General features: G+C 35.7%; 2 protein-coding genes across 6 annotated transcripts; one reads left to right on the forward strand and one right to left on the reverse strand.

Moving 5' to 3' along the window:
• Positions 1-909: 909 nt before the first annotated feature.
• On the forward strand, positions 910-5,148 carry LOC138931873 (Krueppel-like factor 13). Of its 2 annotated transcripts, none has more exons than XM_070293083.1 (4): positions 910-1,426; positions 1,651-2,477; positions 3,130-3,333; positions 3,795-5,148. In XM_070293083.1, the coding sequence occupies exons 2-4, from the start codon at positions 2,427-2,429 to the stop codon at positions 4,719-4,721; spliced, it is 1,182 nt and encodes a 393-aa protein (XP_070149184.1). In that variant the 5' UTR covers positions 910-1,426; positions 1,651-2,426; the 3' UTR covers positions 4,722-5,148. The 2 variants fall into 2 exon arrangements, with proteins under 2 accessions (XP_070149184.1, XP_070149186.1); XM_070293085.1 differs by having other exon boundaries at positions 1,658-2,477.
• A 5,407-nt stretch (positions 5,149-10,555) lies between these two features.
• On the reverse strand, positions 10,556-16,579 carry Mtpalpha (monolysocardiolipin acyltransferase Mtpalpha). Of its 4 annotated transcripts, none has more exons than XM_070293087.1 (12): positions 16,343-16,432; positions 16,088-16,202; positions 15,108-15,217; positions 14,703-14,975; positions 14,324-14,574; positions 13,634-14,017; positions 13,188-13,358; positions 12,891-13,113; positions 12,497-12,706; positions 12,113-12,308; positions 11,703-11,905; positions 10,556-11,555 (listed from the first exon to the last, which is right to left on the reverse strand). In XM_070293087.1, the coding sequence occupies exons 3-12, from the start codon at positions 15,126-15,128 to the stop codon at positions 11,352-11,354; spliced, it is 2,136 nt and encodes a 711-aa protein (XP_070149188.1). In that variant the 5' UTR covers positions 15,129-15,217; positions 16,088-16,202; positions 16,343-16,432; the 3' UTR covers positions 10,556-11,351. The 4 variants fall into 4 exon arrangements, with proteins under 4 accessions (XP_070149188.1, XP_070149189.1, XP_070149187.1 ...); XM_070293088.1 differs by having other exon boundaries at positions 16,064-16,202; XM_070293086.1 differs by lacking the exon at positions 16,088-16,202 and having other exon boundaries at positions 16,343-16,579.
• Between the last annotated feature and the right edge of the window lie 317 nt (positions 16,580-16,896).

Genomic DNA, 16,896 nt, shown 5'->3' on the forward strand with positions numbered 1-16,896 from the left:
TAATAGAAATGAATAAAGACTCTAAATATTACGAATAATTAAATAAAGTAAGAGCCGAACCAAGGTCGCATCAGATAGAGGAAATTTATAAAAAAATTATAAATACTTGATATATTATATGGACGTTTCAATTATTTCGGGTCATCTTCAGTAAAATAATTTTGAAAATAATCAATCCAATTTAATCACGTTATAATTGCTGATAAATAATTAATAGCGCGATTGTTTTTCTTTCACGATCGAGAAAATAGCGCTATCGTCCCCAGTGAGCAGATAATATTTTTGAAAATCTTTGAAAAACATTTTTATAAACGTTAAAATAATTAAAAATTAAGTTCCCTTTTAATCATTAAAAAAATGTTTATATTACGTACAATTAAAATGAATAATAAATATTAAAAACACATTTTAAAAATATTGTGTCTGCTCATTGGGTTGTGGGCATCGCTATCGTTTAGGTTTTTATTTTTGTTGTCCGCTTTATCCGCTGGTTCGATTTTATCGAATGTCACGTAAGTTTCGCCACGCTGACCTATGGACAACACGCTAACGCGCTCGCCTATGGACCGTTCATCGATTATGTATCCCTATCGAGGTGACTTTAAAAAAATCGCACGCGACCCACCTCCGTCTCGTCCTTCCCGATTGGTCGAAAACTCAAATCATAAACGATGCGCCTAAAGATTAATAATCGTCTCAACGTGAATTATTTATTGCGACGCATGTCAACGTAAACGTCGCGCGTACTCCTCGATGATATGCGCGTAATTTTAAAGCCCCGCGTTCAAAATCGATATTTCCGTCTCCGTGTCGTGACGTTAATGATTAAGAAAACTATAAATAGACACACCTCGATTAAAAGATATTAAATGTCATGTATGATAATAAATGTATTATATTTTATTACAGAGAGAGAAAGAGGAAAGAAAGGGACATATGCGTAGAGAGATTTTTTATATATCTACTGTGTTGGTTTCGATACTTGATCTTGGGGACTGCTGCATGATAAAATTATAGTCACTCTCTCGGGATCGGAATAGCGGAAGTTTGGGATCGTTAGGACTCGCAATGTCGCCTGATACCAAGTGTCTTTGAAGCGAGATCAACGACACTATTGCGCATCGGCGTTTATTTGCCAGATAACGATGGAGGAGGCCACGCGATCGGCGATCACGAGTATGACGGCTGATCCGCGCGGGTACCGCGCGCGCGAATCATCTTCGGGTACAACGATAAACGCGAGATATTGAGGAGAACCAGAAATAAACGAATTTATTTTGGAGTGCAATCACTTTCGAAAAAGACGACGCATATACCTGGCCCAATAAAGCAAAACGGAGGACGCGAGCGAGAAAGGAAGAAAAGAAAAATAAGAGCTTGGGCGCCAATGTTCTGTAATTATGTCATCCGAAAAGTTTAACACAAGGTAGCACACACAATAAGAAATACTAAAAATGTTAATAAAATCGTGTTATTGTAGAGAAATTTGATATTGAAAGAGAAAGAGTATATATATATATATATATATATATATTATAAAAGTTATAATTATACATATATTTTTACAATTACAATAATTACGTATATATATATTAATGTATACAAAAAAATTATGGGAGAATAATATGAGATCTTTACAAAACAATATAGCTTTTAGGACACACACATATGAGTCATTGGATCTGCACAAAACGTGAAACGAAGAGAGGAATACAACGCACATCCGCGAAGATGCAGAAAAGAATAAAAGGAGATACCGAGTAAAAGAGAAAAAAAGAAGAGAGTTTACAGCAGATGACAAGGAGAGCCACAATGAAAAGATGGGGCCGTTCATGGTATGCGAAGAAGAAAAGAAAGAAGGAGATGAACCTGGGCGAAGGCCCCCGACAACGGATGCGACGTACATTGGAGATAGAGGAGGAAGGAGGCTGGAGATGTTGTGCGTGACGCTCGGGGCGCGCCGTGACGCCATGACGTATCGACCGCGTTTACCACGCGCGCTGACGTCACGATCACGGCCCGAGTCAGACTGGGAGCACGTGAACAGCACGCCTGCGATCACGCGGTTGCGGCCTGACCGGGCCGCGATGATTGGTCCACTGTCGACGAGCCCCTCGCCAAGATTGGTCGCGCCCGCATCGTCGTGCGTGATCACGCACCGCGGTGCGGACGCGGGTCGACGCGTTGCCGAGCCAGCGCCGACCTGAGAAAACTTCATTGCACCGCGAGACGCCCGTCCGTTACGTACTACTGGTGGATCTGTCGCTCCACTTTTGCCAAAGAGGGCTCGGCGCTCCATATACGCTCTTTCTCTTTTTGCTGCGGTTTTTCGAGCGAAGTGTCCCGATTGTTTTTTCTTTTTTTTTTTCTTCTCTCTTTCTCTCGGGTCACCCTTGTTCACGCTTCCTCGTCCTGCTCGCACGGACATGGACACAAATCAGCCTCTTTCGCCGCCGGCCTCGCCCCAGCTGAAGCACGTAAGTGACAGCAAATTAAATATACCGCCACAACACTGTCCGCTGTTGACCGCGAAACTCAAACGTTTTCCCACGAATTCGGTTCTACAAGATGTTCTTATTATCTTCTAATATATCATCTTTGTATGTGATTGATCAGTACGTTCAGCGAAATAGTAAATTTATTTTTGTATTAGGGGTAGTTATCGGATATTTCATTGCATAATATTGCGTAGAATTTTAATCAATTTTATTGATGTAGACGTGAATTTATTTTTACTAATTTTAACATTAATTTGCTTCTCTGTAACTAATCGATAAATTTCAATTTTATCGGAGTAAAGTTTATTTTCAATTAATTGAAAAATAGATTGACAATATAAATCGGCATACAATGAAAAAATAAAAATAAAGTGTAAAAAACATACAGAGAAAATATATATAAGAAATTAATCTAAAATTCATAAACTGAGGATATTGAGAATTCCTATGTACGGAGTTTTTTTTCTAATCCGAATGTCCCTCGAGGATGGACAAAGAAACGCTTATCTGTTTTATTCTTTAGTCACGTTCGCCTTATTATACATCGGAAGCAATATGCTTTTTCAATTCCTTATTTAACTTTAGCGTCTCATGCCAATGGACTAACACCATGCCTCCCTTTGTTTTACAGATGGAACCGTTGCAGTTGTCGTTCAGTGTCGCGGCCCTGCTGGGGGAGAAATTATTGGATCATCAGAAATCCGGGCGGAAGGACGAGGAGGAGGAGGATGCCGGTTCCCACCCCGCGTTGCCGCCCACTCCTCAACCCTCCGACTCGGAGGAGGACGAGCCGCCCCGAAAGCGGCGATGTGTCGAGCAATGCGAGTTGGCGAAGGTGAATATAAAATAGACAGTCACACATGTCGTTGACAGAAAGTAGCTTCGTTTTCCAATGTCTCCCTCCCAATGTTACCTTTCGATTTCTCTTCTCGACTTAATCGACTGGAACAGAGAGCGAGCTCTCGGAGTCGTGATACGATTCCGTTTGAGCGCGCACCATTTCAGGTTCACTCAGCCTATTTATCCTTCGAGTAGGCATATCTTCCAGCGATACTTTCGACAAAAATAGATATATCGGTCTCCTACGATTTATTGCAATCTGTTGTTATGAATCGATAACGTCTTTTTGTCAATAGATCGCTTCTAATTATCTTTTCCATGCTGTTTTTTATTTAATAGATTATAAAATGTTTTGTTTACGTCTTCCGATAATGGATTACAGTTATTCAAATTATCGTATTAAAATATCTTCTTATGAACTTGTTAAATTGAAATCGTTTATTGTTCTTGTTTCAGTTGTTGCTAGATGGTACGCCACCGCCAAGTCCAGAGCCGGCCCGGGTTTCGGTAATAATGCGCGCCAATCGAGACGGTACCTGCAGTCCGGCGAATCTCGCGGGGAGTTTGGTGACCAGTGGCCGATCGGTATCACGTGATTCGGTCGCGCGACAGTTGCCCAGTCCGCGAGCGAACGCGCGAGCGAGCGCGACAGAGCCTGTGCAGGACGTGCTTCGCAGTTTGAAATTCAAGATGAGCTTGCGTAAGGAGGAGATCATTGTGAACAGTAAGAATACTGACCGCGAGAGCTGTCAGCAGCAGCAACAGCACCAACAGCATCAGCAACAGCAGCAGCAGTTGCCAAGATTACAACCCCTAGCACCCAAACCCGCGCCTATAGTGGTAGCGGGTCTGTTGGGCTCTCCTCTAGTTTTACCACGGACACCTCTTCTGTTGGTCGCCAGCGCGGCGCCAACCACAGCCACCGCGACGACCACGACGATGAGCACGAGCGCGGTGGAAACGCGCCGTCGCGTTTACGAGTGCGAGCATCCAGGCTGTGGCAAGAACTACTTCAAGTCGTCTCACTTGAAGGCTCATATGCGCACCCACACGGGCGAACGGCCGTTCCCGTGTCCCTACGAGGATTGCAGTCGTCGCTTCTCCCGCAGCGACGAGCTGTCACGGCACAAACGTACGCACACCGGCGAGAAGAAGTTTGCCTGCGCCGTTTGCCAGAGGCGATTCATGAGAAGCGACCATTTGGCAAAGCATGTGAAACGCCACGCCAGGGATAAGGCCTCATTATTATCCTCTTCTAACGGTCAGATCTCCGCTTCTCAGGTGGCCTCGACGCCTCTAAGAGTGAGTCTACTACCGGTGCTGGCTCCACGATTAACATCACGATCTGTTCAGCAGTATGTACCACCTCAGCTAGCAGCTTGAAGGATACACTCATTGGACTATTTGAAGTCATTTGAAAATTATATTCTATGATTTTTCATGGTCTTTGTGCGTCTTCAGGATCCTGGATGGCTTCCAGTGTGGAAGATGAAGACAAAGAATTTCTTGGTGTTTAAGTACTATAATAATAATGAAGACTGGAATGATCCGCTGAATTGTGGATGAGTGTTGAAGACAATAATTAAAACCTCCAATGCGGATGTTTTAATTAGAGTATAAAATGGTACTCAGGATACGATAGATGAAGACTATGTTTTTTGCTGATCAGAACTGATATCAATTGGAAACATGAACATAACTCAGGGATTGATCTATTGACATAATCTGATCAATTGGAAAGGTATCTCTTATGAAGATGTTACGTAATGAAGAAGATTTCGACATTTCAAGATAACCAAACACAGATGAAATAAATATCTGTTGAGCAGAAATGAAGAGCGAAGTGAGCCGCACTTAAAAGTAAAGACACGAGACGGCGATAGATTATAGGTCTGTTCTTTACAGCTGAACTGGCTGCATCAGTTCAGAGCCCATCCTTCTCCTTCCAATGGGGACAGAAAAAGATAAACTCTGAACCAGCGCAGCCAGTTCAGCTGCAAAGAACAGACCCTGTATATGCAGAAGACTTTGTTATAATTCGCAAACCGAGTACCTATCTGTATCTGTGATCTGTAACGTGTGAAGACTAATACCGTTTAGTTGAGAGAGTTACTATCTCGAAAATCACTCGTGGGTAGTCAGGCTCATATTCGCAACATATATTCAGCGTTAAATGTGACCATATGTATGCTCTTCGAAGTTGGAACAATATGAAATGTGATTGCTATATTAAATAAATTGAATTTGGATATTAGATAGTCACATTTAATGCTAAATATATGAGATATAAAAACGGATATTAAATTTTCAAGGGTACCATTTAAAATTGCTTTATTCTTCACTGGTCGGACATTCTTTATAGACAATACAGAAGTCTAAGAGGCACATTGTAAATATATCGAAAAGCAGGGTTGGGAACGTTACTCTATAAAAGTAATACGTTACCGTTACCGTTATTTTTTGTAAAAAGTAACGCGTTACCGTTACCATTATTTGGAAAGTAACGATTCGTTACTTTCTCGTTATGTTCTTGTTTTTTGTAATGCTAAAATAAGCTATTAGATTATAAAATTATTTAATAATCAGTATTAATTGTAATAATCTATGTTACAATTAAAAACTTTAAATTAGTCTCTATATAGCAAGCATTTTTTTATATTAGACTTATTTAATGATTCTAATTTTTTATGTTAATATCTTCACTTTTTAATACACTTATCTTTATAGGAATTTAAATTGTAATTTACAAATTTCAATTTTGTCGAAAATTTTTATCAAACATTGTTTTTAAATATTGATCAGAGAAATATTAATATTATTAAGAGTGTATGGCAATATTCACTGCCAATATAGTAAAATCTATAATTTACGTTACTATAGATTTTCAGTATTGGCAGTGACTATCAAAATGCAGCCTATGATAGAAAGATACAAAATATTTTTCAAAAAATACTATCTATCTATTGAATAGGTATAAGATAATAAAGAACTAAAAAATAACGATAAAAGTAACGGCTAATTCGTTACCGTTACCGTTACAAACAGAAAAAAGTAACGATCGAAAAAAAGTAACTGTAACGGTAACGATGTTACAAGTAACGCGTTATTTTCCAACCCTGTCGAAAAGACATTTCGAATATATTTTCTCGGATATTGCTTGAACCATTTTTAGATTTTTGTATTGTTTAACTTACTATCGAGAATTAAACAGTACAAAAATAGGGCTCTTTAGCATCAAGTGCGTCGATCGAAAGATAGAAAGAAAAAAAATATTTATTTACGAAGGAACAAGACATTTTTATGTATACAATGATTATATATAGACTTTTAAAATGATCGCCAACAATTATTATATATATATATTTTTTTTTTTTAAATACAAATAACATAAGAGCAATGAAGATGCAACAGCAAGATCAGAAATCGTTCATTGATGAATTTGATTAATTTTTAAAATTGTTGAGAGATTGTTTTCTATCCTCTTGAACTACTTGAAATGTTTTTCTCTCTTTCCATAGTTTATTTAATGTTTTATACCGCTTCCACAAAAGAATATGATTGTATTGCAACTTGTAAAATATCTAGATCCTAGGATTGCGAATGTATATATGTACATGTATCATATAGCCAGGTAAAATTTACTTGGCGATATAAGACTTGAGTGGAAAAATTACAAAGATTTTTCTACAATCAAATAAATTGTATACTTTCATAAATCATTACGAATACATTCTCGTTCCTTTTGTTTCTTTCCCTTGATTTTCTTTATGTAACTCGTATATTGATATCCAAATTATTTTATTTATATCTCATAAATATTAATTGATATAAGAAAAGACTGTAACAAATAATTATCACTTTTTAACATTGTCTTTTAAAATATAAATTTTCTCAGCGTTTACATTGCTATTCAAATTATTTATAAAATAAATCTGAAATGTAAGAGTCTAAAAGGAAGATTCTAAATCTTGTGGTGGCGGGCAAACGGAGAAGGCGCATACTTAAGTTTCGTGGGAAAGGTCGCGGTTCAAGATGATTGATAAAGGAAACTATGCTGGAAGAAACCGCGGCGTAAGCGACTACGTTTTTATGAACGTGCGGGTACCGAGAACCGATGACGTCTTCTCGAGAGAAGTGCGCGCAATTCGTGGACACAGGAGTCATGCAAATGTCAAATGCCTGATTCCTTTTATATCGATAACCCGCGAAATTCTTTTGTAAAATGGCCTCGTATATTTGTTGCGAGAATTTCGGAAATTAACAATTTATTAAAAATTTAGATATTATGATAACGTATATGATTTTTATTTATCGATAAGATATACAATCATCATTCTAATCGAATCATTTCTCGAAAGATCGATTGATATTAAAAAAATATTTGCACTGAAATTTCCCCTTATTATTGGCCCTCTCTTATCTATTTGAGTTTTTAATAAAAATACGTTCTATTTATAATTCTATTTAATAGCATAAATTATTTATAATGAAAATTGAGAATCTTTTTTAACAAACATATTACAAATAAGATTAATAACATTTGCTGAAAATGACGAAATGATGAATATTAATAATTACATATTTTCCAATACTTTATATCACGCAATATCTCTTTAACATTAAATCATCTCTTTTATAACCTCGTGCTTCCCTGGCTTAGGTAAAAATATTATTGGCGATAACCGGGGATATTTATTCTTCACGCTCCGATGCAAACATATGTAGAACTTTAAAAAAAAATGTAATTAAGTCATAAAGAATAAAGAAGGATATATACTTTTTGTTATTGAAGACTTTGCTATTCTATTAAACTTATCAAGCGACGCGGTAGCGTCGCGACGCCAAGTATATAAAAAAAAAAAAAGTTTTGGCTTGTCAACGGTTTGAACAGAAATGGAAAAAGTCAGAGATTCTTGGTCCACATTGTAGAAATACAAAAATAAAGCTAGCCAAAAACATCTCGTATATGCGATTAACATATATACAGGGTGTCCCATTTTAATCTCCTCAGGCAAATATCTCAAAAACCAAGACCGGAAGAGAAAAATGTTTCAGACAAAAGTTGTTTGGTTTCGAGGGGGCCATAAGATGGTACTATTGGTTTGACCTTGGAAAATCATTTGCAGGTTAAGTGAAGGTCAACTTTAAAATCTTAAATGGAAACCCCCATTTTTTATTTAGTATTCTTGTAGCTGACATCGAGAGCTTTCCAAAACACTGTAATAAAGTATCTTTTTATTAAGTACTTTTTGAGTTATTTTATATTTTAATCTGACATATTTTGATATAAAAAATTAAATATCTCGTAAAATATTTAGTTTTTGATAATCTTACTGTAATACTTCTATGTACAGAATAATGAGACAAATCAATTAGTATAAAAAAAAATTTTTTTTGAGAAAATTATTTACAATGTATTTTTTTAAACAATTATTTGTTTTTTTTGACACTAATTAATTTGTCTTATTATTCAGTACATAAAAGTATTACGGTAAAATTATCGAAAACTGAATATTTTACGAAATATTTTATTTTTTATATCAAAATATGTCAGATTAAAATATAAAATAACTCAAAAAGTACTTAATAAAAAAATACTTTATTATAGTGTTTTGGAAAGCTCTCGATGTCAGCTACAAGAATACTAAATAAAAAATGGGGGTTTCCGTTTAAGATTTTAAAGTTGACCTTCACATGACCTTTAAATGATTCTCCAAGGTCAAACCAATAGTACCATCTTATGGTCCCCTCGAAACCAAACAACTTTTGTCTGAAACATTTTTCTCTTCCGGGCTTAGTTTTTGAGATATTTGCCTAAGGAGATTAAAATGGGACACCCTGTATATCTTTCCATCAAATATTTGACAGACATATGTTGTCGAATGGCGAGACTTTTATCGCGTGTATCATCTAGACTATACACACTTCGCCAGACGATTTCTTATCGCGGATGATTATGAAACAAAAAGATGTATATACGTTTGATAATTTCAATGTTATTTTGGAGATATATGAATTAAATTATGGAAAGAATAACATATATGTATTAATGCATCAGTTTCTCGAGAAGGCGATTTCTAATCGCCTTCGATCCAGAACTTTTCCGGTTCAGAAACATAACAAACAAAAGCAACAACGTAGTCGCATACCGTCCGGTCTCCCTCGCGAAATCTCCAATTTTCTTGCATCAGCCAAGGACTCTCTGTTTCATTGAGCGACACGTTTAATGTCACAAACAGGTGTGACAAACTAGACTGGTAGATGATGCAAAATATCCTCGCGATTACGCCTCCTTTATTTCAAAATTCATTTTTCTGCGAAAAAAAAAGAAATCCGTGCGATTAATTTATTTAATTCTCGCAAATAAGAGATAAAAAAGATTTTGTGAACGCATTCGCAAAATCGTGAATCTGCATGGAAATTTTCGAAAAATATCATTCTTTTAATTCGTCGCGAGTTTCCTCCTCTTTTTCAATATTCAATATTTTCAAGAGTGTAATATTTCTCGACTATTGCATCAAGCTAAACATTTCCATTTCTAGATTGTGCAATGTACATGTAATTTTAAAGGATAATATTATTTTTTCTGAATTGATTTATTAGTTTTTTTGCGTTTGCGTCGCAAAAAAGCTAATCATAATTATAGTTTCCGTCTGTATCATCATTAGTTTATATATATATATATATCCTACAACTTTTGTCTGAAATATTTTTCCATATTTAAAACCGTTTCCGAGATCCAGAGGTGGGGTCAGACTTTAGAGATACCCCGTATAGATATGTAATTAGAAATGAATCTCTCGTAAAAAAGTCAAATTTGCAACAAAATTATTGTCATCCTTCATTAGCTGTATGATCGCGGCTAATATCCGCTCTTTTTTAGCTACACGATTATCATGTCGATTGATGAGTTTGAAAGGTGTGCAAATGCTATATTATATAATATGATATAGCATGATATATAATAATTCAATAATATTGGATATGCTATATTAATTTGAATTATTTCATTATTAAATCATAATCATAATTCGGAGTTTATAATAGTTGGAATATGAAAATAAATAATTACAAATTAATAGAAGAATTATGAAAGATCAAAATTTTATAATTTTTCTTTAATAATAGGAAATATTGGATTGGTAAATTAATGAAAAATCGCTCACAGTGTGAAAGCTAAATAAACAAAATGGTATAAAATTTAATATAAACTCTTTATTTCTCATACATGTTGCAAAAATAAAAATGTACAATTGTTGTATATGTGTGGCTTTTTTATAATTTACAATGTGTGTTATAAGAATACCAAATGGCATTTCGGTATATAAACTCTTGATAATGATAAATGCAGACTCTATCTACAATGTATTCGCGGATAGTCGCTGAACGGGTTGTGTAAATTCTAAGTCCAAAAATATACTTCAAAAGTTGCAACAGTCTCTGTATGCATTATGTGTGGCATGCATTAACTCCTTCCAATCAATTTGTACGTGGAATCACATTGTGTTATAACTCGCATGAATGAAATTGTATCAAGTATATGCTAAAATGCATTATTTTTTATATTTTCTCCTAAAGACCCTAATTATTTCTTTCATTGAAATATATTATTTACGAATATTTAAATATGTAAATATTATTTAAGTTTATTTCATGATGTATATATATATATACATCATGAAATAACTTTTTTAATATCGTTTCAGCTAAAAATACTTTTTTAATATCGTTTCAGCTCTTATATATATAAAAGAGCTGAAACGATATTAAAAATGTATCCCTAAATATTCTTTTTAAGGAAAAACAAACATTGTAGCAATTCTAGATGTAAAAAAATTAGTACAAACGAGATATAACAGATGCAAATCCTAAATTGAGTTGCATGTGATAACAGAGAATTAACTCTCACATCTTATTTCAAGATACTTATTTCGTTCTGAAACCAGTTAGCTTAAGCTAGTTCAGCTCTCGCAAGAACGTTAATTGATATCGTTATAAATTCCTATAAAATGTTTATTGCGTGTGGAATTTTCGCGTAGAATCGGCCGCCATATCGAGCAATAATTGGCATGGTCTAAAAGCCTCGCCATAATGACTTTGGAATTCCTCCATCTTTTTGACGAGTCGACGAGCGCCGTATGCGTCCACCCAATGAAACGGACCACCCGTGAAGGGCGGAAAACCCAAGCCAAACACAGCTCCCACATTGCCCTCCAACTGAGAAATGTAAATATAGCTCATAAATGAATAAAATCAAGTATAACAAAAATATCGTAAGATTGTTATGCTACTTGCACATTTATGTATTTTATTTAGTATCATTATTTAGTAGCATAACAACAATAAATAAATGTATTGACTTACGGGATTATCTAGAATATTTTCTTGCAAGCAAAGCACTGCTTCGTTGACAAATCGCGAGACCAATCTCATCTGACGATCCTCGTCGGATGTGCTACCTTTAGGCTCGAGTGTGTATTTCTTCAAGATATCTAACGCGTCGATATTTACATTCCTGTTCTTAGAGCCGGTTTCGTACACGAATATACCTTTGCCGGATTTGCGTCCTAAAATTCACATAAATCTATAGTTCTAGCTTAATTTGATCCTTTACAATCCGTTGATAATATTTTCTCATATCTATTTAATAAATAAATAATTTATTACAATCGCGCATGCAATAAATGCTCTCCATAATTAAAAGTGCTCTCTTTATACGAAATTAAACAATAGAATTCAGTTATATTATATGTATATCGGGGTAAAAAATTTACCGAGAAAACCGGCTTTGACCAAATCGCTAAGAATATTCACATCTCCCCCTCTAAAACGCTCGCCGAAAGCTTTGTCGAGGTCGACGCTGATGTGAGCCCCCACATCGATGCCAACTTCGTCGGACAAAGTAGCTGCGCCCACGGGAAAACCGAATGTCTTCGTCAGCTTATCCAAGTGCATTGGATCTACGCCTTCCTGTTTATCACAAATTATATATTTATAATTTGAAATTAGAACAATCAATGCCCCAACCCCCGTGATATAATTATAGAATAATCGGTCGTGCTAATAATTAACCACAGATATTTAGATACTTAAAAAATATCGTTTTCGCTTATCGTGGTTCTAGTAAGAAACAATTATTACCAGCAAGTATCACTTACTTGCATCAGTCTAATCGCTTCTGACAACATAGCGGAAAGTATTCTTGTGGTATAGAATCCGGGACCGTCACCGACTGTGATAACGGTTTTGCCTTGCTTCAAACCAATGTCCACAGCAGTCCTGATAGTTTCTTCGGCCGTTCCTTTGTGCGTTATAATTTCTAGCAATTGCATTTTGTCAACAGGAGAGAAGTAATGCATGCCGATTACCTGTAAAGAACCACGTCTTAAAGCTCATCACACATTTATATATTTAATATAATTATATATTATGATAACATTAAATTTCACTATTATAATTAAACAGATTAAATAATTATTATTTTACCTCGTACATATATATGATTATAATTTAAGTTAATTTTTCAAATTAAATATATAGATGTGCATTTACTTTATCAGGACGGCTGCTACCGGCAGCGATCTTTGTGATGGGAATTGCGGACGTGTTAGTCGCGATGACGCAGTGACTCGGCGCTACAGATTCAATCTCCTTTATAACTTTGTGCTTGATGCCAACGTTCTCGAATACTGCTTCAATCACTACATCTGCGTCTTTGAAGGAGTCGTAATTTAATGTCGCGTCAAGATGCGAGAGATATTTGTCCTTTTCCACACTGCGTAGAAAACTTTTATTGGAAAATCTATATTTTGTGTAGCTTTACTTTTTTTTATTGGAAAGGCATCGAACCTGGATATTCGTTTACGCTTCACGGCGCCGTCTAGGCCTTTCTGAATCTGGCTTATACCGCGATAGAGTCCAGACTGGTTGGTATCCTTCATAATGACATTGTAACCTTTGTCGATGCTGACCTGGACGATGCCCGCGCCCATCAAGCCGGCTCCAACTACAGCAATTTTTCTGTACGAAATAAATCGCAATGAAATGTGATAATGCTGAATTATGCTGAAGAACATGTATTAATTCAAATCGGATAGTGAAAATTCTTCTTCTTCTATGATTCTTTATTTTAGCAATCGATTAATAAAGTTATTATAATCACATCATTTAGATTAATCGTTAAACATAAATTACATTTTTAATCATTAATTAAGTAATTTATGTTTAATTATTTATAATCATTAATTTGATCTCATCCGTAATCGTTTCATTTGCAAATTTATTAGAAGACGTACTTGGCTGCACTTTTGGCCGAACCAAAACGATTTTTCTTACAAGCTGTCTGACCAAAGAACAAGCTGGTAAGACCCTTACACTCCGATGTAATCGCTAGCTGGCCAAATCCCTTAGCTTCGGCGTCGAATCCGATGACTGGACCCTTATCCAAACCGGTTCTCACCACTTCCAAGATTTTAAGAGGAGCAGGATATAAACCACCCGTCGCTTTCATCACCTGAGCTTTTGCTTTCTTGAATATCAGATCTTTGACGAAGTTAAAAGACAGAACTTGTTGCGTTATCTTGTCCACAAGAGACTTTGGACCACGCTCGACTTTCAGCTTCCCGTTCGCAAGATCCCGTGCAGCCTTCACCGCCGTTTCTTCCAAATACCTTATTGTACTAAAAAAAAAGCATAATTCAGTTTTTAAGGATACGATATAATTTCGATGGAAGTAGTAATATTAGACCTTTTTACTTTATAAAAAAAAGGTTGATATACATAATCAATATGACAAATATTTTTTAAATCAAGTTAGATGAGAGATTACAAGTGATTACAACAATTATTAATATTTAAATAATTATGGCATTATCTAAAAAAAATTCAAAAATTACTACAATAGTTTTCGTTTTTTCTTTTAAAAAGATCAGCGTAAAAAATTTAAAGTGCATTTATATTAAAGTGTGTTATTTGTATGTTTTTACTTTTCTTCGGGCGTTCCGATTCCTGGACCGAGACGATTCACCACGATATCCACTAGTCCGAATCTTTTCGCTTTATCAGCTGTAACTGTTTTACCGGTGAGTATCATATCTAGAGCGGTGGGGATAGGAATCAGCTGGGGCAAACGTTGAGTACCACCGCCACCAGGAAGGAGCCCGAGCATTACTTCAGGTAATCCCAACCTGGTCTGTTTATCTTTAACGGCGAGTCTATAATGACACGCTAACGCGACCTAAAATAGAGGATGATCAATCTAATGAATAATTATTCTTGTTGTGTATGAAATTTTTATTTCGTTTTCTACTTTATATTCTCACAAATTCTTTCTATTTTAATTTAGTTATCAAAAATGTGTATTACCTCCAATCCTCCGCCGAGACACGAACCGTGAATAGCAGCAACAATCGGTTTTTTACTGTTTGCTATTAAATCCATAATTCTGTGACCTTCTTTGATCAGTCGATATCCGCTTTCCGCATCCGGAATAGCTTGTAACATAGGGATGTCTGCGCCAGCTATAAAATTGTTTTCCTTCCCGCTAATCAGAACTGCTGAATTTACAAGCGTATTTGATTGAACTTCAGCTAGCAAACTTTCTACTTCCGTCATTACTTCAGTATTTAAGACGTTCATCTACATCAACAACAGATAAAATAAAAGTCTGTGTTAAAATAATTTAATTTTTTTTGTAACAAAGTAATTTCATTGCCACGTTTCATGAGTTTGCAACATAAATATGCGCATATGTATTGTGTTATATATTACCTTGGATCCTGGCGAATCCATGATTATGACTGCCACATCATTCACAATTTTACATTTAAAATGTTTCCTGTTTGCCTCGGTTGCTAGTGTTCTTAAGGGTTGGTATAAACCTGAAAAAATATAATAAAAATGTAAGATATAGGAGAATCTATTAAAAATATACAATTTTTTTATTGAATATGAATTGATAAAAATGGATGAAAATTATTTTAGTCAAAAATATTATTAATCTAATATCAAGTTTGATATTCTTTTCCTCAAATTAAAAATGAATCTACTATAAGTATTTGCTTTTTAATTCCTGCCTTTCTACACATTTAAATATTATTCTTGTTCTCTTGTTTCTTTTGTTTTTATATACTTGTTTCATTTGCAGTGCATAAAATGTACAACAAAATATTTTTTGAGAAAAAAGAAAAAAACAAAAGCAGAATGCGAACTAATCTAATCTCTCAAATTACATTATCTACATATACTTTTACACATACATTTGCTATTTATCCATTCATTTTTTATTTGACGTACATAAAGCATCGTTCGCGCGGAATTATTTTATGAGTTATAGGGGAGCTTAATGAAGTTCAAGTGTTTTTTATTTTTTATTTGAAACGTATGATTTTTCGTTTTATATTTTTATTTTTATATGGAACGCATGATCACAAAAAATTCGTAAGTCTATAATTCTTGACGCGAGTTTAGCAAAAATATTTCTCAGAATGACTTAATTTTAGATATCGCGTCCGCGGGTCCGTAGGTCAATCTCAACAATCCTAACAATAAGTTAATCGTCAATCTCTCTCTCTCTCTCTCTCTCTCTTCAACGTGAGATCAATGATCGGTGTTACTCGGCCGATGAATCTATATATCGATGTCGTACAAACACCAAGCTATCAAGTGTCAAAAATTGCCGGCGCATCTGTCATTGTGCTGTCAAGCGAATAATTCGAGCCTCGAACCGATGTAAATCGCACGTCATTGACCTTTACTCCGATGTTCTCTCTCCGGATTGTTGCCAAGTAGAAAAGTTCGGGATCGAGATTTTTATGCGTTTCATATATAATGCATATTTTCTCCCGGGGTAATCTCGAGGTAAACCTTCAACAGGCGACACATATGATATTATCCTCCACGCTTTACGAAATAAAAAATATATTATATATATCTCTTTCTCCCTTTAACACACACACACACACAAACACGCGCGCGCATAGTGTGCTTTACACGTAATCAATCACCTGTGCATCTCGAAGCGAAGTTCACGTTGACGCGGGAACCGCGCACGAGGACGCCGAAGAGTCTGCAGCTGGCCATTTCTCCTGATCGATTCGAATTTCTTTAAATTAATTCAACACGAATTCACTCTCATGGAGAGGAGGAAGAAAAGTTGCGAGTCACGACACTCGTAGCGCAACGCGACACTCATTCATTCGCTACACGGGTGCGAGTGTGTCGTCGCCCTCCAACTGCGGACGATCCTCTGTAGCTTTCATACGGGGAGAGAATATATCGAGAATACATCGAGGTATCCCTCGTGACTCGATCGGCAAGCAAGGAATCGACGATTCAACGATTTATGCGGCGTCTACAATAGAGATTTTAAGCCCTATAAGCCTTAAGAAATTGACCAATCACAGTCAAGTATGAGAAGAATACTCGACTGTGATTAGCCAATTTCTTAAAACTCAGGGCTTAAAATCTCTATTGTAGACGCCGCTTTACTGTAAAAGACGCGAGAAAAGCGATTTTTCGAGATTTTAAATTATATCGGTTTCGGTGTCTTTAAGATGAA

Source organism: Polyergus mexicanus, unplaced genomic scaffold (assembly GCF_030449975.1).
Source record: "Polyergus mexicanus isolate NDT 795.1 unplaced genomic scaffold, iyPolMexi1.0 SCAF_3, whole genome shotgun sequence".
NCBI lineage: Eukaryota > Metazoa > Arthropoda > Insecta > Hymenoptera > Formicidae > Polyergus > Polyergus mexicanus.

What these genes read in the sequence shown, in the direction of transcription:
- LOC138931873 (XM_070293083.1), top strand. Translation starts at nt 2,427, where the DNA reads ATGGACACAAATCAGCCTCTTTCGCCGCCGGCCTCGCCCCAGCTGAAG. An exon ending in CCTCGCCCCAGCTGAAGCAC is followed by an intron (nt 2,478 to 3,129) that starts GTAAGTGACAGC and finishes TTTGTTTTACAG; the next exon opens with ATGGAACCGTTGCAGTTGTC. An exon ending in AGCAATGCGAGTTGGCGAAG is followed by an intron (nt 3,334 to 3,794) that starts GTGAATATAAAA and finishes TTCTTGTTTCAG; the next exon opens with TTGTTGCTAGATGGTACGCC.
- Mtpalpha (XM_070293086.1), bottom strand. Translation starts at nt 16,418, where the DNA reads ATGGCCAGCTGCAGACTCTTCGGCGTCCTCGTGCGCGGTTCCCGCGTC. An exon ending in GTCTCGGCGGAGGATTGGAG is followed by an intron (nt 14,575 to 14,702) that starts GTAATACACATT and finishes CCTCTATTTTAG; the next exon opens with GTCGCGTTAGCGTGTCATTA. An exon ending in TCGGCCAAAAGTGCAGCCAA is followed by an intron (nt 13,359 to 13,633) that starts GTACGTCTTCTA and finishes TATTTCGTACAG; the next exon opens with AAAAATTGCTGTAGTTGGAG.